Here is a 20,131-nt window from a genome sequence, read left to right as displayed (position 1 = left end):
CAGTGACTTTCTTGCCTCGATTGCCTTCTAGACCCAGATGATTTGCATAAGTCATATTGATCTTGAATTACTTTTATAACCATATAATGTAATGCCTGCAGCGTATAATCCTTGCATTGGCCTGCAGTGAAATCGACCATTTTGTTGTTTAGCGACATGAATATTCTAAGGTCTAAGTTATTTCTGAAATGGACTTTATAGATTCAATTCAAAATCATGAATGAGTAGAGGAATTGTGAAGGCTAGGGACATTGATGTTTCTTTTATTTTTCTCAATAGCACAGTTGAAGTTCATGATGTTCACTTGTGGATGTATCCCTTAACAAGAAATTTCTTGTCCTTCAGAGACTGCTTACTTATACAAGTTTTATTTTTTATTTTTGAAGCTTTCAACTGATTATTTATTACCAAAAATTTATGTTTAACTATGAAAAAAATTTAAGGATTGTTCGTTAATATATAATGACCACAAAATCATTATTTATGTCTAAGACAATTATCAATTCTTTGAATAGTTCATGAATGATATACTTTCCCAAATGATAAAGAATTGATTAAAACAGCCATTCAGTTCAATTCCTCAACAAAAAAAAATAATAATAATAAAATAAAATCTGAGTGATCGAAGGGATGTTCAGGGCAAAGAAATATGGTCTTGATTATATTCTTTTAAATCGCTTAATATAGAGCATTGGCACTCATGGCTACAGCCCTTAGTGGTGAATTTAGTTCTTTTAGTATTTTCATCATTGCCTAGTTTTCATATATTTTCTTTTTGTTTTGCAATCGTAATTTGTAAGCATTCTTGTTGCCTAGTTACGTTTGGCACTTCATTATTTTCAAATTTAACCGTGGTCCCACCCCACCTATTCTTTGTTGTTTTAAGAATTTAATTCCCTATTTCTATAGTCCAACACATGCACAATCTCTTAACTGAGCATGATTTGTGGTCTAATACAAGAGCGTATAATTGAAAGAACAATGATGCAATCTCGTAAGGTTCTTTGAACTAATCAAGAGTTGTGACACTCTATTTATGTGTGAGAGTGGCTATTCAATTAAGATGGATCCCACATAATTGGTTTGTCCAATAGTAAGATGCCACATAATATTCATAAATTGGGTGAGATAAAAATTTAGTTACATTATCATAACATCAATTCTTTTTTATTTATACTAATTAAATGAGTACACCTATATACTTTAACTACACCAAATTTTATTTTCATGCTTTTAAAATGAGGCATTGACATATTATGACCACTCAAATTTTGATGTCAAACCACTTTTATCACACCTTTTCTCATTATAATAGTAAGGTATAAAGATACGTATTGCCATCCAACTTTTACTTATTACACTCTAATTTCTTAAATTATATCACACCCCAATTAAAGATTAAAGCATACTCTTCAAATAATTTTAGTAGTTGTTTACAATAATGATTAGGTTCATATGAAATCCTAAACCCAAAAAAAAAAAAATAGAAATCTAGCAAAAAAGAAAAAAGAGAGAGCTTTTATTGGCACCTCAACTCTTACTTATTCTCAAACATTCACTTATTTTCTTGGGTGAATCACTATTTCGTGTGTTGAATGTCACAAAATTCTGAGTCTGGTACACTGCTCATTTTAATTCTCAAACATGTTTTTCCAGTGAATTCGTCACTTTTATAATCAATGAATTCGTTGATAATAAAAAAAACCAGTGATTTTGCCATATCAACGATCTCACTAGTAATTTATTGGCGATTTTTTTAATTTTCAAAGCAATAACATCCATGCATTTTTCCAAACATTTTATTGCCCAAAGCCTCAGAATTTGCAGGTACAGACAAAGCCTAAAGAGGTCCACTTGCAATTAACTTCTGTTAAAACAGAGAACAGAGTTTGTTCATCACATCATCTATGAACCGAAAATAAGCAAATCTCCATGTCTTCTTGAATACCAAAACACCAAACACAATCCAAAAGCCCACAATTATTCCCAATGCCATGCTTATAAAAAAGCTTTCCATGTCGAACAATGTGCCATCATCTTTATCTTCTTGCACTCCATCACCCTCATTAGGATCTTTAGATGGGGTGCAATTCACCCTGAGTGGAGATCCACAAAGTCCTTGGTTGCCAATATAGCTGGACTTGCTGAAGCTTTGGAGTTGAGTGCTCGATGGAATTTTACCTAAGAAGTTGTTGTTTGACAAGTTCAAGTGGGCCAAGAAATTTAAATTAGCCATGCTTTGAGGAATTACTCCTGAAAATTTGTTTACTGAGAGATCGAGAGATTCTAGTAAACTTATTATGTCAATCTTCTCGGGGATTTTTCCTGTCAAACAATTCTCAGACAAGTTCAAGAATCTCAGCCCCAAAAGATTTGTCAGCTCTAACGGAATCTCCCCGGATAAACTATTGCTTGAAAGGTCCATGGTTGTTACGAGAGTAAGAGTGTTGCCATATTCTAGCTGCATTCCTTTCATCACCAACAATGCTTTCTCGATATAAAGATCACCGTATTCAGAATAAGCAATAGGAAGAGTTGAGTTTGGCATGGTAGCCATGGCACTGAGAGTACCGAAACATTGTGGTATGTTTCCTGATAGATTGTTATGTGCAAGGTCCAACATTTGAAGTGAAGTGAGATGACAGAGTTGTAGAGGAATACCACCGTGGAACTTATTTGAACGTAGACGGAGCACCAACAGATCTGGTAAGTTTTTCCCCATCCATCTTGGTATGTCTCAAGACAAAGCATTTTCGCCGAGGTCAATAGTAATCAACTGGGTACAATTTTCCAAAGACATAGGCAGTTCTCCAGAGAAACTGTTATTTCTCAAATGCAAGGATCTGAGAAAACGTAGAGAACCTATGGAACTTGGAATATTTCCCGTTAACTTGTTGGTCCCCAAATTTATCATCATCAGTGATGGCCAATACATCCAACAGTCTGGAAGCTCACCCGATAAATGATTTTCTGAGAGTTCAAGAAGCCGCAAGCTATTTATGGCCATCGAAGTGCAGAGGAAATCAGAAATAGGTCCCGAAAGTGAATTGCTGGAGAGATCCAGTTCTGTTATGTTAGAAGAGACATGGGGTAGTGGACCCTCAAAGTGGTTAGATTTCAAGAAGATGCCCGCATCCGAAACATTAGAGTACAAAAAATTGGGTAAGTTCCCCTTGATATGGTTGTGGGAGAGATTTAAAAGGATAAATTGGGAAGACAAATTCCAAAACCAAGTGGGAATAGTATCTGAAATTCCCATATCAGATAAATCTAGAAAAAAAATTTCCTTCTGTGTACGAAGCCATGCTGGAAATAATTGGGTGGTTGCTAATTTGACAGATCTCATATACAGATACTTGATTTGAAAAGGAGGAATCCAGTCGGAGCTCACATTCAAAATCAATGAGGTTGAATCCATTCCTAGGTTTTCTAATCTAGTGAGATTGGCAAAGTGAATTTCAGACATAACACCTTCAAATGGATTATTAGAGATGTATAAATTCTCTAGTTTTGAAAGGCTTCCAAGGCTTATGGGAATAGGACCAGAAAATGAGTTGTATTCAAGGGAGAGGTAGTGTAGATTCTTAAACTGGCCTAGTAGTTGATCAGGAAGCAATGAACCTGAAAGCTGATTCTCGCTCAAATCTAAGATCTCCAAACTACCTGCGACGCATTGAGATAAAGAATTTAAAAATACGAATATCTCCCCTTTTAATTTGTTTCTGGACAAACCTAATGTCCGCAAATTGCAAAGATGTCCCAAGGTTGTTGGTATCCCTCCTTCAAGGTTACAAGAGGATAGGTAAAGACTTGTGATTGAAGTGAGATTACCTATATCAGCTGAGATTGTACCTTGGAGGAGATCGATATTGTTGCTGAGATGGAGGGATTCAAGACTGCTAAAGTTAAACAACCAGTTAGGTATGGTGGAGTTAAAGTTGTTAATAGAAAGGTGAAGGAATCTAAGGTTGGTCAAGTTTTGAAGAGCGCCCGGAATTGGACCCTCAAAGTTGTTGTCATCAAGATTAAGAGAAATAAGACCACTAAGACTAAACAACCACTGAGGAATCGAACCACTGTAGAAGTTCCTTGAAAGATCCAGGACCGAAAGAGATGTAAAATTCACATATGAAAGAGAATGAATTTCATAGAGACCACTGCAGTGTAGGTGTAACTCTGATAAAGAAGGGAGCATATTAATTACCTCAAGCCAATGATCAGATGCCTTATTAAGGTTCACTTGACTCATGTCAAGGTATCGCAGAGAAGAAAGACGAGAAAGCCATTGAAGATTCTCAACATTTAATCCCATAAAGTCGGGATAACTCAGATCAAGGTAACACAAACTTGAGAGATTCCCGATTGAAGGAGGAATTGTGCCACCAAAATCCGCTCTAGATAGGTTTAGATATCTCAAATTCTTTACCGATCCAAGGAATGCTGGAATGGGAATTCCTCCGAAATCATTGAGGCTTAGGTCCAAGTAATTCAGATATTTCAACTCCAACAAAGAAGGACTTATTGTACCACCCAACTTTGATCTCTCTTCGTCGAAACTGAGGTGCAGACCTATAACACGGTCGGTTATGTTATCGCAATCTACACCTGTCCAAGTACAACAATCTTCACCAGAAGACCAAGATGAGAGCAGATTTGAAGGATCTTTGAGACCTTGTCTGAAGCTGAGAAGGGCATCTCTCTCTCTATGGGTGCAACCCATGTGTGAGTTTGCATCTCCATCGCCCAAACTAAACTTGCTGTTAGCTATGAAGAAAAGCCAAAGCAAGGAAACTAAAAGAACAATTGACATCTCCATTAATAAGCAACACCGTAGTTAGAGAAAATGTGGAAAGAACAGTAGTTATATAAAGCCAATTGTTTGTAAGTTTGCTGTTGTCCTGACCAATTTTTTCCATTGAATACATTTTCCTATCACCATTTTTCATAAAAGGGTTCCATATTCCCTTGACCTGAGGACGAATTCCCTAGACCCTTATTCATGTTATATGCATTTGTTGATGTATAGTGTGGGTTGACCCTATGTTACTCAATTCGTTCTAATAGATCGAATCGCAAATTAGTATGAAGTGAACCAGTTTGTAGAATGTTTTGTTCTTTGTTTGTGGCAGTGAACCACATAACATATTTTCAAATCTAATCATTGTAATTTGTTGATTATTATTACTATTTTTCATTGGGTTCAGCAAGCTCAATATAACATTCAAACAAACCGAAATGTGAAAATACAACATATTTGCTTGAGAAATTTGTTTTTGTGTTTTTGCTTGTATCTTAGAACCAGCTCAATTCTGACCAGTTTAATAGATACTTCATTGCGGGTCTATGAATGAATTCTGAACCCATTACTGTTGTCTGTTGAGATCCACAAGTGGATCTGTTTATAAGCCTTAATGTAAAAACATTTGGACTGATTTGTAGTGTACCTCACTACATTAAGGACTAGGTGAAACATTCATGTGTCAGTGGGCCTCTTAAGAAAAACAAGATTGGAGAGGGGGCCTAAGCAGGATGTAAAATTAAAGGTCCTCTTAAGATGAGAAGTAGGGGGTTAGGAAATGGAATATCCATATATGAGGTGCGAGGAGGGTTGAAGAGTTTGTTGGATTTCATTTACATGCCCCGGCCCAGGAGTAATGGGTTAAGGCTCTAGCTTAAGATATGTACATGCTTACATAAGACGATGCATAGGAGTGTAAAACCAACTTCTCTGATCCTAGAAGCTCTATTCTAGGTGGAAGGTGGTGACTCCAAATGTTTACTCATCTAATTAGCCGTCTCGTCAAAACCTTTAAACAAGTTTACTTGTATTTATTTTTATATAAATATACTTATCTATATTAATATTTTTTGTATTTAAACCCCATTGTCCTCGTTGGGTCAGTGTGAAAGGTGATTTGCAGTGACTTTCTTGCCTTGATTGCCTTCTAGACCCTGATGATTTGCATAAATCATATTGTACTTGAATGACTTTTATAACCATATAATGCAATGCCTGCAGTGTATAATCCTTGCATTGGCCTGCAGTGAAATTATATTGACATTATATATGTTAGAAGACTTGATTAGCTATATTGAACCATGATTGAACAATTCTCATATCACTTTTTTTTTGTCTTTCTCTGTTATTTTGTTTTGTTTGTTGTTTTTGTTTATTTTCTTCTCTTTCCCTTGTATGGAGAGGCCTCCTCAGCCTCTTTTTCTTTCTTTCAATAAAATTTTTACACTTGTCAAAAAAAAAAAAAAAAAAGAATAAATAAAAACTAGTACAAACTAGGAGCTAAAATTATATATCTATATATACAACAATAAGATCAGAAAATCATTAACTTCCTTATTCCCATAATTGTAATCCACCAGTATTGCTTTTAGCACAACTGTTTTGTAATCATCTATGATCTTGTTTGTGCTAAATTTTTATTTTATTTTATTCAAATGTACAAATTAAGTCATTTATGAAATTATATCCATTTCTTATCCCAGAAAAAAAAAACAATTTATTGCTAGACTTTAAAGTGCACTTGAGAGTCTTTATCTTCATTTGATTATCAACCTCTAATTCCACACGATCATCATAGTTATGGCTCAGATCAAGGTAATGCAAACTCAAGAGATTTCCAAGTTGATGAGGAATAGTGCCATTGAGCGATCCAAGGAACACTGGAATTCAAATTCCTCCAAAATCATCACCAGCCCAAGTATTTCAGATATTTCAACTCCTACAGAGAAGGAAATAATTTGCCACCCAACTTTGATCTCTTGAAACCTTCCTTACCTCTGAGGTATAGGCGAACAACATGTCCAGTGGTGTTGTCACAATCCACACCCATCCATGTACAGAAATCTTCTCCAGCCCAAGAAGAAAGCTGATTTGAAGGATCTTTGATACCTTGTTTGAAGCTGAGAAGAGCTTGTCTCTCCTTTTGGATGCAAACCACATTTGAATTCGAATCTCCAACACCCAAACTAAACCTGATGTTCACTATGGAACAAAGACCAATCAAAGCAAAGAGAAGTATGGATGTATCCACGAATAAGCAACACCATAATTATACAACATGTGAAGAGTAGTTATATAGGCCAAGTGTTCATGTCTGTGTCTACTCAAAATTCTAACTGTACAAAGCCAAGACTTCCAACTTTAAATATTAATGTGTGTAGCAACCATGATATTAAAAAAAAAAATGCTGTTGTCATTTCTCATCATTAATGGTATTCTCGATGCTCCGACTTTTCATTTCTTTTTATATGATTTAGACTGACTCAAATCTGAACCTTTCAACACAGTTCATTCTGGGTCTATGAATGAATTCAGTAATTATATAAACAAAGGGTTGAGTTAGACGCTTTGTGTTGAGCTTGACTCATTATACTCAACACCAAGGGACAGTCCCCACACTTTTGTTTATATAGAGTGTCGAGCTTGGCACTTTGTGTTTAAGTATAAAACTTCGATCTCCATGCTTATTGTTCATCTTATTGAAGTAGTTTGAATGCCCATTATTTTCTTCAATAAACCACGTTATCTTTTCCTATGCATTTTTATTTGAGTCGTTGTAAACTGATTTCCTCCATGCTTATGGTTCTCTACCCACTGCCACACCAGTGCAGTGTCAAAGGAAGTCAGTTCAGCACTTTTCCATTTTGAGCCGTTCTGACTTCCTACAACACTGTGTTGAGTTAGTGGCGTGTACAGAACCACAGATGCTTTTCGGTTTAGCATTTTTCTTTAGAAAGTTGTGTTAATTCTTCATTGAGTATCATATAAATTGGGTTGCTGTAACTAATGCGAGGTCTTACCTTTTTGTTCACAAACATTCATAATCCAGAAATTCACTTTTAACATTTTAATTCGATCACTTTTTTTTTCTTTTGTCCCAAGTCAAATGATGAAAGTACTCACCCAAAATAAAAAATTCAAGATGTGGAATCATCCAGATGATAAAAAATAATAATCCAGAAAAATACATCCATTAAAATTCAAATATCATTTCTTTTTTTCAAAATTGGTCATTATTTTACTTAAATACTACAATTTTTTCCATGATTCGATTGACTAAGGGGATGTGAAGGGACAACGAAGTGAGGAGATTATAGTATGTATATACTTCTTTCAACCAACAAATTTGTTTCCCTCTAATAGAGTTCGTAGCACAGATACTTTGACTAATGACCAAGCTACTCAAAAGTTTTTTATAAGCTAAATAATTTAACAATCGCGATCCAAAATGGTGCTCTGTTCCTACCGTAACATACGATATCTACGTGGCATGTTTTTATTGGAGAATAAATACATTGAACTGCATGCCATATAAAAAATGGCTTGGTTAGGAGACATTATGTTTCAAACTCTAACCAAATGTGCAATGTGGACAACAGGACAATTTACCTGATCCATATTCAAAATTTATTGGTGCTAATAGAATATGGAGTGCAAACTTATCCAATCCCTAAACTAGGATGTCGAATCGTTTTCCTCAGCCTCATTTATACTTTTTTTTTCTGGTGACACTATGCTCGTCTTGGACGATTTTAAAATTTAAAAAAATAATAATAATAATTCACTTTCTTTTCTTGTGTTAATTATAAAGTTTGAAGTTGATAGGCTAACAACATGAGAGTGAAAGTTACTCTCTACATTTAAACTTAATTTAGAGTACATTCGATTGCAAGAACTTGTTTACAAGATGTAATCTTAGGGGTATGTAAGATGAAACTTCATTAGAAAAAAATGGACGATGATTACACTATCCCATCAGGTTTATTTATAGATTTAGTAGATCCTCCAGTATAGAAATACAACTAATCAATCTAATCTATCATTGTGGACATACCAATCTTGAGGAAACTATGTAAATCTCTATGTTTCTTTTTGTGCTTATGTCTTTGTTTACTCTTCTATATTGTTCTTGGATTGATTTCCTTACATTTTCTTCATTGGTGGACTTTTCTTACTTTTTTCCGAATTTCTTCAAGATTTTCATTAATATCAAATAAATTAAGATCTTGGGGGTATTATTCAACAGCAATTATAGAATAAAATCTTACAAGTTATAATTCAAAGATACAAAAGACGGATTAAATCGTTCTTCACCAACCTACCCAAACTATCTGCTGTTACTTAAACAGAGTACAGAATTTGTGGTTCACATCATCAATGAATCGAAAATAAGCAAATCTCCATGACTTGTTGAGTAACAAAATACAAAACACTACCCAAAATCCCACAATGATTCCCAGTGTCATACCCATATAAAAGCTTTCCATGTCAATCCCATGCCCATCTTTATCTTCTTGTACCTTATCACCATCATTAGGGCCTTGAAATGCTTCACCTATTTTGCAGTTCTCCTTGAGTGGAGGTCCACAGAGTCCTTGGTTGCCGATATAGCTGAATTCACTGAAGCTTTGGAGCTGAGTGCTTGTAGGAATTTTTCCTGACAAGTTGTTGTGAGACAAGTTCAAGGTGCCTAAAAAAGTTAAACTAGAAATGCTTTGAGGAATTACGCCCGAAAGTTTATTTACTGAAAAATCAAGAGATTCCAGTAAATTCAAGGCGCCAATCTTCTCAGGGATTTTTCCTGTGAAACAATTATGAGACAAGTTCAAGGATCTCAACCCCAAGAGACTTGTTAGCTCTTCGGGAATCTCTCCAAAAAATTTATTGCTTGAAAGGTCCACGCTTGTGAAAAGTGTAAGAGTGTTGCTGTATTCGAGTTGCATTCCTTTCGTCACCAACAACGCTTTAAGTGCGTAACTACCCCAAAACATGGAGTATTGAAAAATGCGTTGAAGTTTGATTTGGTTGGTGGCCAAGGCACTGAGATTGGAGAAACATCGCGGTATGGTTCCTGATAGATTGTTATGTGCGAGGTCCAACATTTGAAGAGAAGTGAGATGACAAAGTTCTGGAGGAATACCGCCTGTGAAGTTATTTGAACGTAAGCTGATCACCAACAAATCTGGTATGCTTTTCCCTATCCATGTTGGTATGTCTCCAGATAATCCATTCTCACTGAGGTCCACTGCTATTAAATTTCTACAATTTTCAAATGAAGGAGGCAGTTCTCCAAGGAGATCGTTATTGTGCAAATGCAAGGACTCAAGCACAAATAGAGAACCAAACGAGTTTGGAATATTTCCTGTTAATTTGTTTGTCCCCAAATTTATCATCACCAGAGATGGCCAGTACATCCAACAATCGGGAAGCTCACCCGATAGAAGATTTTCAGAGATATCAAGAAGTCGCAACCTATTTGTTCCATTCAATGAATTGCAGAGGAAGTCGGAAATAGGTCCCGAAATTGAATTGTTGGAAAGATCCAATTCTGTTATGTAAGGAGAGATCAGTCGGGGTAGTGGACCCTTAAAGTGGTTGGACTGCATGTAGAGGCCGAAAAAATACGAAACATGAGACTCCAAAAACTCAGGCAACTCCCCTTTGATCTGGTTGTGGGAGAGATTTAAGTATGCAAATTGGGAAGACAAGTTCCAAAACCAAGTGGGAATTGTGTCTGAAATTCCCGTGTCTGATAAATCTAATTCACTAAGCTCCTTCTGGGTACGAAGCCATGCTGGAAATTGGGTTGCTACTCTGACAGATCTCAAAGATAGATACTTGAGTTGAAAAGGAGGAATCCAGTTGGAGCTCACACTTAAAATCAATGAGGTTGAATGCATTTCTAGAGATTCTAATCTGGTTAGATTGGCAACGTGAATTTCACACACAATACCCTCAAATGGATTATAAGATAAGCGTAAATGATTTAGTTTTGAAAGGTGTCCAAGACTCTCAGGAATGGGTCCTGAAAGTTGGTTATCAGTCAAATCTAAAATCTCCAAACTACCTGCAATGCATCCAGATGACCATGTTAAAAATCTGGATATCTCCCCCCTAAGTTTGTTTTCGGGCAATCTTAATATCTTCAAATTGCAAAGATCACCCAAAGTTGTCGGTATCTCACCTTCAAGGTTAGAATAGGACAGGTCGAGCTCCGTGATTGAAGTGAGGTTACCGATAGCAAGTGAGATTGAACCTTGAAGATCATTGCCACTAAGATCGAGAGATTCAAGATTGCTTAAGTTATACAACCAGTTAGGTATGGTAGAGTTAAAATTGTTATGAGAAAGATCAAGGGCTCTAAGTTTAGTCAAGTTTTGAAGAGCCCCAGGAATTGGATCCTGAAAGGCATTGGAACTAAATTTAAGCGAAACAAGATCAGTAAAACTAAACAACCAGTTAGGCATCGAATGATCACCGAAGGAGTTCCCTGAAAGATCAAGGATCGAAAGAGATGTAAAATTCACATACGGAAGGGAATGAAGAAAGCCTTGAAGATTACACTGATTTAAGTGTAACTGTAATAAAGAAGGGAGCATATTAATTACCTGCAGCCAATGATCAGATGCCTTTTCGAGGTTCACTTGACTTAAGTCAAGGTATCGAAGAGAAGAAAGACGAGAAAGCCATTGAAGATTATCAACACCTAGATCATACCAATCAGGATATGGACCTTCATGATAACTAAATGGATAGCTAAAATGGTAAATATAGGGATTGTTATGAATCAGATCAAGGTAACGCAAACTTGAGAGATTTCCGAGTTGATGAGGAATTGTGCCACCGAAACCAGCTCTAGATAGGTTTAGATATCTCAAATTTTTTAGCGATCCAAGAAACGATGGAATACGAATTCCACCAAAATCATTGAGGCTTAGGTCCAAGTAATTGAGATATTTCAACTCCAATAGAGAAGGACTTATCACACCTCTCAATTTTGATCTTTTGTATGCTTCAAAATCTTTGTAATCATGATAATAACCGTCTTCACTACCTCTGAGGTGAAGGCGAACAACACGTCCAGTGGTGTTATCACAACCTACGCCCATCCACGTACAACAATCTTCACCAGCCCAAGAGGAGAGCCGATTTGAAGGATCTTTAAGACCTTGTTTGAAGCTGAGAAGGGCTTTTCTCTCTCTTTGTGTGCAAACCATTACTGAATATGACCCTCCATCACCGAAACTAAACTTAGTGTTGGCAATGGAGAAAAGTACTAGCAAGGCAACCAGCAGAACCATGGATGTATCCATGAATACTAACCAATACTTCAATTAGAGAAAATGTCAATAGTTAGAAGCTAAGTGTTCAAAGATGTGTTGCCCATCCTTACTCAAAATCATGAATTTTCAAAGCTTAGCTGTTTATTTATTAATAATCTCTAAGCCCCACTTTTGAATTTTTTTTTTCTTTCTATGATCTAGATTCAATTCAAGGCCACTACGTTCAACTCTTTCTTCAGCCTTGGTCTATTAATGATTTGGGACCCATAACCGTTGAAAGTTCGCTCAATTTATCCATCAAGTTTTCAACTTGCAATAGTGAGACCGATAAAAGAAATTGAAAGCAAGATCACAACTAACTCTTATGACTACAGGCTTTTAAGCGAGTGTTGAAGAGTATGTTTTATTTACTTGATTGGTGACTTGGACATGAGAATGAGATCCAGCTATTACTGTAAGTTCCCAATTTATATATATATATATATATATAAATACCCACTGGGGGCTAGCTAAGATGGTAAGAGGGAATGGGTATGCTACTCAAGTCTTGACTTCGAATCTTTATATGCCCCTCCACAACATTGTCACTACTTAAATGGTGTAACGTGTAGTTTTGATGGATAAAGTTGCCCTGTGGGTTGAGCAAAGTCCAATGTACCATGATCAGTCCACTAGACTCAGAGACACTATGGATGTATCCATAAATACTAAGCGACACCTCAATTAGAGAAAATGTCAATAGAGTAGTTACATTATAGGCTAAGTGTTCAAAGATGTGTTGCGTATGCTTACTCAAAATCATGAATTTTCAAAGTTTAGCTGTTTGTTTATTAATGATCACTAAGCCCCACTTTTGAATCTTTTTTTTCTTTGATCTAAATTCAATTCAAGGCCAGTACATTCAACTCTATCTTCAATCTTGGTCTATTAATGATTTGAGACCCATAATCGTTGACAGTTCGCTCAATTTATCCATCAATTTTCCAACTCGCAATAGTGAGGCCGATAAAGGAAATTGAAAGTAGGGTCACAACTGTTAAATTTTAAAGTTAATTTTTTAGAAGTCTTATTTTATTTTAAGGATTGTAGTGAAGGTATTTATGTAATTTGTATGGGCCCCACTTCACATGTGTGATTGACACATGTCACTTTCTCTCTCTTCTCTAGCTCATCAATTTTTCTCATGTACTGTTCTAAAATCTCCACCTTTATTGATGAACCTTATTATCATCAATTATCACTATTTTTCCATACAACCAACCTTAAATATCAATGCATTTTCGCTTTCCTTCTTGAACCTTTTAGAAACTTTCTTGAAATTTTTTGAACAAGTATTTTAATATATTAGAAAGTCTCATTCACAATCAAATCCTTTAAATAGCTCTTGAGAACAGAGAAAGTGAATAAGATATCATAACACTCCAAATTCCATATCTTGTATAAGTGGAGGTCTCATTTTCAACTTGTAAAGTTTCTTTTGAATTAACTTAATAATTTTTTTTTCATCTTTTTAATTGTTGTTGTTCTTCTTCTTGGTTGTGAGTGTTAGGCTAGTGTGTTTCTACATTATTTGAGAAGCAGAGTTCCGAAAATTTGGATTCTATCTTTCTCTATAACAACTACAGGTTTTAAGTGAATGTTTAAAAGTATATTTTATTTACTTGATTAATGACTTTGACCTGAGAATGAGATCCAACTATTACTGTAAGTTCCCAACACGGAACCCTTCAACAATATATATATATATATATATATATATCCACAAATACCCACTGGGAGCTAGCTGAGATGGTAAGAGGGAATGGGTATGCTACTCAGGTCTTGACTTCGAGTCTTTATATGCCTCTCCACAACGATGTCACTACTTAAATGGTGTAATGTCCAGTTATGATGGATAAAGTTGTCTTGCTGGTTGAGCAAAGTCCAATGTACCATGGTCAACCCACTAGACTCAGAGATACCTTGTTCCAAAAAATATATATGTCCACAATGTAATGAGAACAATTCACTACATAATTTGACAAAAGAAACTTCAAAATTAGGAATCCTAGAACAATGATTGTTTTTATGTACCATTCCAACCAAATTTGAGACATCTATCACAAACAAGTTCTACTCTAATTGGATCATATTGTTGTTGTGTAATTGGCTTGATTTGAGAGAAAATTTCTAAATGACTCTAAATAGCATGATAGGCAAAGTCTCTGTGATCAATTGTTTACCATCCAACCATGCTAAGAATAAGCTATTGGACATCTGATCCATGCCTCTAATTAATCCTTATCAACTAGTGAGAATCCTTCTTGTTGTGCCATTATGACTTTGAGTTGAATTCTTTCATAACTAGGTGAGTATGGACAAATCAGAAGGTCTGAAGACAGCAAGAGTGAGTTCAATTGAGGGTCGTTCGTAGTTTTAGGAGAGCATTCTTAAGTCTAGGAATTTTTCCAAAAGGGTTTAGATATTCAATTAAAGATTCAAATGGGAATCGATTAAGATTGATGGGATTTTCAGGCCAAGAAAATTGGTCTTGGTTATATATTTTTAATCACTTAATATAGATTTTTTACACTCATTGAAGAATAAATTGTAATAAGTTCAAGTAACTTTAAAAATAAAAAAATTTGACATGATGCTACAACTGAAAAGTTAGTCAATTAAGAAAACAAGAGATTCGATTCCAATAAATCCATGCTTCAGATCTTAATAGAGGTCTTTCATATCAATGATCCCAACCCCAAAAGACATTGTTATTTTATTCATTTTTAATTATTCGGATCTTGTTTAGAGTAATCTAATCCAGTCATGAACAAACCTAGACCAAGTCCAGTTCAAGATTACTTCTTGATTCATTTAGTTTCAACATTGAACTTCTTGTGTGCTTTTGTTGTTTGATGAATAGGATCTTCCCTAATTCTTTGCTTGGCTGAACAAATTATTTTAGAAACCAATGAGTTGATCAGTTTGTGAGAAAAATGAAATAGTGAAGATAACACAATAGCACAAGACACAAGGATTTATGTGGTTCGTCATTGTGCCTACAATCACGAAACAGAACAAGCACAATCACCATTTTCTCATCAGTTTTACAACCCTTACATCGGGCACTCATTGCCTTGTCTCTCTCTTATAAGTTGCTAGGCCTCTCCACTCATTGTCAATAGGTATTGAGTTGAAATCCCAAATTTATCATGGTATCAGAGTGAGTCTTTTTCTCCTCCACATTATCCAGTTCATATCTCCACATGCTTTGACCTAATCCGACCCACACGTGCAGGGGTGTGTTGAGCTTAGTCCCACATCAAACATCCATTGCCTTGTCTCTTTCCTTATAAGCTTCTAGGCTCTTCGCTCATTGCAAATTGATTTTGAGTTGAACCCCCAAATTTATCATAGAGATCTCTCTTTATAAAATTGAGAGTTACCAAATCATGTAAAACTCCTTAAAACAGAAACCCCCAAAAAATAGAAAATACTTAAAGAAAATATTACACAAGAATATAAGACATCCATGGGTTTAGTTCAAGACTTCAAGGTGAGCTCCAGATCTATATCAAGGCCTAAGAACTCTGGCATATAAAATTTCAAATGATACTTTGGCCCTAAAAGGCCCATTGAGAGAACCCAATTTTGTTGTGAGCCAGGTTTATTATTTCTTCTAAGTCTAAACCTAGCTTCAAGAAGGACACATCCATCATAAGTACAGATTTAGAGGTCTTGTTAAAGGGCCCAAACCTTGCCAATCATTGGGGCTGAACTAATAATCAAATTCTGCTACAATATTATTGATTATTGAACCATATCCTCTGTTGCATATACTAAGAAAGCCACTTCTAAGTGTCTCAAATATTATCATTTTAGATTGTGCATTCTTTGTGAGAAAAAATAATGACACCAAGACCATAGTTTTAAAAAAATAAAATTGATGAGGTGCCTCTACAGTACATCAGCCCAGGCTATTCAATTTCAGCTCTACCAATCAAATTGCATGATCACAGAGGTGATTGAATCAACTGACTTGCTACAGTGACTAAAAATAACACTGGAAGTAGCACTTGAGTCGGTGTGGAGAGAACCATGTGTATGTCGTATCTCGAGAAACTTTAGCATTTTTCCTGAATCAGTCCCCTAACCACGCTCTCTGGTTTTGCGTACTTCGAATGGTGACTAAAGTTGCCATAATGGTCTGAACTCAGAACTCTGAACTCAGAACTCTGAACTCTGACTGAACGTATCCAATGCTTCAGGATTCTTGATAAGGTCCCAATTATTCAATTTTGGGACCACAATTGCACTAAGATTACCATTACATAAATGTTAGTTCATTTAAATAATTGCAAAATTATTTTATTTATCCAAATTAATAGAGCTAATGATATATTAGTGTTAATTGTAGCGCACGTGGAAGCTAACAAATCGTGAAACAATTACGGTTACAATACACGAGTCGAAGGGAAGTTTCCAGAAAAATCTCGGTCGATTTGGGCGCCACGTCACCGCGCCGCGGCTAGGCATGACCGCGCCGCGGTCATCTCGAGGAATTTGTCTTCGAGATTTTTACAGAAACTTCTAGAAGCTTCGGTGGTTGTAACTGATTGGGTAGTTCGAAGCAAATCATCCGAAAAGTTGACCCGATTACCCGAATACAAATATTATAAATTGGGGGCTCTTCTCTTCTTCTCTTGTTCCATAAGTTTTGATTTTTTCTTCTTTTAATTTTCTGTAATTTTTCCTTTTGGTGAGATCTTGAGTGTAGTGAGAACATCAAGAGTAAGCCATTGGCTCTATTGTAACTCTTTTGAGAGATCCATTCAAGAAGGAATCAAGTTGCATATTCATCTTCTTCTCCCATCTTCTCTTTGCTTTTTAGTATTGTTGCAATATGATCCTTGCGATGATCGGCTAGATCCTCTTTAGAGAGATCAATGATGCCGAAGCAAGTTTATCCCTCTAATGTAGTTTTAATTCCTTATTTTGCTTACATGTTTACTATTCTAGAAATTCTACTTTGATTAGATGATCTACTTATATTTTTTATTCAAACTTTGATAGCCATTACTTAGATAAGCTCAAGAACGGCTATGCTTTGTGAAGAATCTGAATATAAGCTAGGCAATCTCAATTAAATCTGAATTTTCATGAATGTCTCTTGGTTACCTTTAATAATTAAACCGCTCCACCTTCCGATCCATGAGCAATGACTTGCTACATGGATTGAGTTATTCTTGGAATTGATCTACATTATGGATAGTTTGTGAAGGCTACATTGAACTCTCTAATCTCCCTTTCTTTTATCTTCAACCTCTAGTTTCTGTTTTAAATAGAATTGCAAGTTTATTTCCATCTTATTTGTGCAACAAATCAGTTTTGTTTTTAAATCAATCTGTTTCAAAGCTTTGTTTTGGTTTCTAATCGAATGAATATTTGAATCTTCGTTGTCCCTGTGGAACGAATTCGACTTACCCAAAGTCCATTTCTTAATCTTAATCTCTGCATCTCTTTTGCAAGCATTACAATCGATCAATTCTCTTATTTCGCCATGGTTCACGGGTCTAGCTAGCATCGGAAATGAAAGAATTGGCCCATTTAATCTTCTGAGTTCTGACTCGGATAAATTTTAGATGGGTTATTTTACACTATGGACCTATGGCACTCTAGAACAATACCAAAGACATCAATAAGATTATGTTTAATTTTACTTATTTAACGGATTAAAATAGTTTTTTTTAAATATATTATTCAAAAATATACAGATGACAGACACAATCTTGACAACAACAAATAAATAAATAAATGTTTTCAACGTGATTAGATGTGTGGAAGATTTTTTAGACCCACTCCTTGAGATGAGTAAAGTCTTTGATCATCAAGATTGACAAATCTTGACCCATCGACTCTTCTTTTTCAATGGTTGCTTTTTCTACCATATGCCTCGATTCTTATTGATGCAGTTGATTCCCTATTTCTAAAGGTTTGAAGGGGTAAGGTTGGAGGTCTGATGTCATGTCTGTTAAAGATCCTTCCAAGATTAAGTCAGAAATTACAATCAAGTATGAATGATAGATTAAAACATGATGAAATGAAAAAGATGATAAATAATAAATTTAAAAAAGATGCCTAGGATTGTATTTGTTTTTTCTAGAAAAAATCTCTTCGTCTCTTATTTTGAGTGGGGATTTTATAACCCTAAGTCTAGATAAGTGTCACCACATGATTTATCCAAGTGTTTAAGTCAAGTAGATAATGAGTTGGCTATGTTTTTAGGTTTTCCACCCACGCCTTATTAATATTAGCACTCAAGTTCAATTTTAGGTGTCTCACTACATTGATTACTAAATTAACTTATTAATAGTGATGAGTCAAGTAACGTAATTGTCAGTGTAACTTTGATGTGCACTCATGAATTTCGCGTTAAATGAAAGGATTTGATGTGTAATCATGCCCCTGGTGATACGAGGTTCTTATCTCATTATCCTAATTAAACAACCCTTACTCTTACGTGCTTCTTCTCACTCAAATGGAATGGATTCTCTGTCTCTCGGGATTGTAATGACACATGTCCTTATCTCTTGGTATGACAGAAATAAACTCCACAAGATGCTATATAATTATCTTTTTATATTTATCAAGAAAGAAATTACATCTCAGCCATCTATAAGAGGGATAATATTGGTATTTAAAAATAAAACTTGTGACAATAAAGTCAATAAAATTGAAAAAGTACGATTTGGAAGGAGTTTCAACCTTCCACAATCAAAAGGAGCATTAAATCATCATAAGCTCTAAAAAGTAAAAGGTTATCAACTTAGGACTATCTATAGGTCAGGTTTGGATCATAATTGATTCGATAAGTATTGAATCGGATTTTTATTTATTCAGATTTTAATTGGATATCCATATTATAGGTTCCAAACCATATCCAATAACTATTTGACCAAAGTATGATCTAGCCAAAACTGATTTGAAATACAAAATATAATTGAACTTCTTATATTTAAACAAAAAATTGTGATACACATACTCAAAATACTCAAAATTTTCCCATGTGGCACACTCAAAATACTCACCTGACTTGCATGTTATAGAACCATAGATCTTTTTGCATTAAGATGCACATATACACATCCCTATAAAAATGTATAACTGTGTATCTCGAGATAAAAGAACTATAATTCTAATACATGTCACATTAGGGGAGTATTTTCAGTATGCTACATCAGGGAGTCTGAAAATCATTGCTCTTAAACAAAACATATAATATACATGATCACATACTTTCTCACATTTTAATGGGTCCTTATTAGATTTTTTTCATTGAGATACATATCCTTATAAATACATACAGTTGTGTATCCCAAGACAAAAATATCTATGTTCTAGCACATATCACATAAAGAGAGTATTTTGAGTATGTCACGTGGCAGAGTCTGAAAATCATTGCTCTTAAACAAGACATATAATATACACAATCATGCACATACTCTCTCAGATTTTAACGGGTCCTTATTAGATCAAGACGTGAACGATCCAAAACTGGTTCTATAAAATAACGGATTATATATAATTCTTGGAATCCAAATATTCGAGATCCATCCATTAAAACTTAAAAGCCCCAGTTTTCGTCAAATCTGGATATTTGAATTTCTTTTGAAAAGACGTGTTCTTCTCCTTTAACAGCACGTTAGTTGTCCATCTGTCCATCATTAAAACTTTAGAATGGAAGAAAAGGTTGGACAAAGTAGGGGCTTTTTTTTTTTTTTTCTTTCTTTCTTGTAGTGCGGATCCTGTACCATGGTCTCACTACATCACACTCTTTTGTGCCACCGACCATCAAATAGTGTGGGCCAGCCCACGATAACTATCGGATCGAATAATCAGCCTGATTGATCATATTTATAGACATGATTATCCTTTGAAAATGTTTGCCTATAAATGAATAGGAGGTTAGGAGTAGAATAGCTACACGACTCCTGGTAGTACAAAAAAAACCAACCCTTTTCCTTTACGAAGCGAGAAGAGAATCTGAAAAGCCGCCCTGTTGAAGTGGTGG

At 35.3% G+C, this 20,131-nt stretch overlaps 1 protein-coding gene and 1 pseudogene across 1 annotated transcript; both read right to left on the bottom strand.

The window, feature by feature from the left end:
* Positions 1–1,713: 1,713 nt before the first annotated feature.
* LOC147389746 (receptor-like protein EIX2) lies at positions 1,714–7,840 on the bottom strand (annotated as a pseudogene).
* Positions 7,841–9,074: 1,234 nt separating this feature from the next.
* On the bottom strand, positions 9,075–12,179 carry LOC147389745 (receptor-like protein EIX2). Its single transcript, XM_086417551.1, has one exon. The coding sequence runs from the start codon at positions 12,109–12,111 to the stop codon at positions 9,136–9,138; it is 2,976 nt and encodes a 991-aa protein (XP_086273677.1). The 5' UTR covers positions 12,112–12,179; the 3' UTR covers positions 9,075–9,135.
* Between the last annotated feature and the right edge of the window lie 7,952 nt (positions 12,180–20,131).

This window comes from Akebia trifoliata, chromosome 12 (genome assembly GCF_017979445.1).
Source record: "Akebia trifoliata isolate Shusen 1 chromosome 12, ASM1797944v1, whole genome shotgun sequence".
Classification (NCBI taxonomy): Eukaryota; Viridiplantae; Streptophyta; class Magnoliopsida; order Ranunculales; family Lardizabalaceae; genus Akebia; species Akebia trifoliata.
This window is presented reverse-complemented; position numbering and strand designations above follow the sequence as displayed.

Excerpts from the sequence above, each read along its gene's own strand:
- LOC147389745 (XM_086417551.1), bottom strand. The coding sequence starts at position 12,111 with ATGGATACATCCATGGTTCTGCTGGTTGCCTTGCTAGTACTTTTCTCC.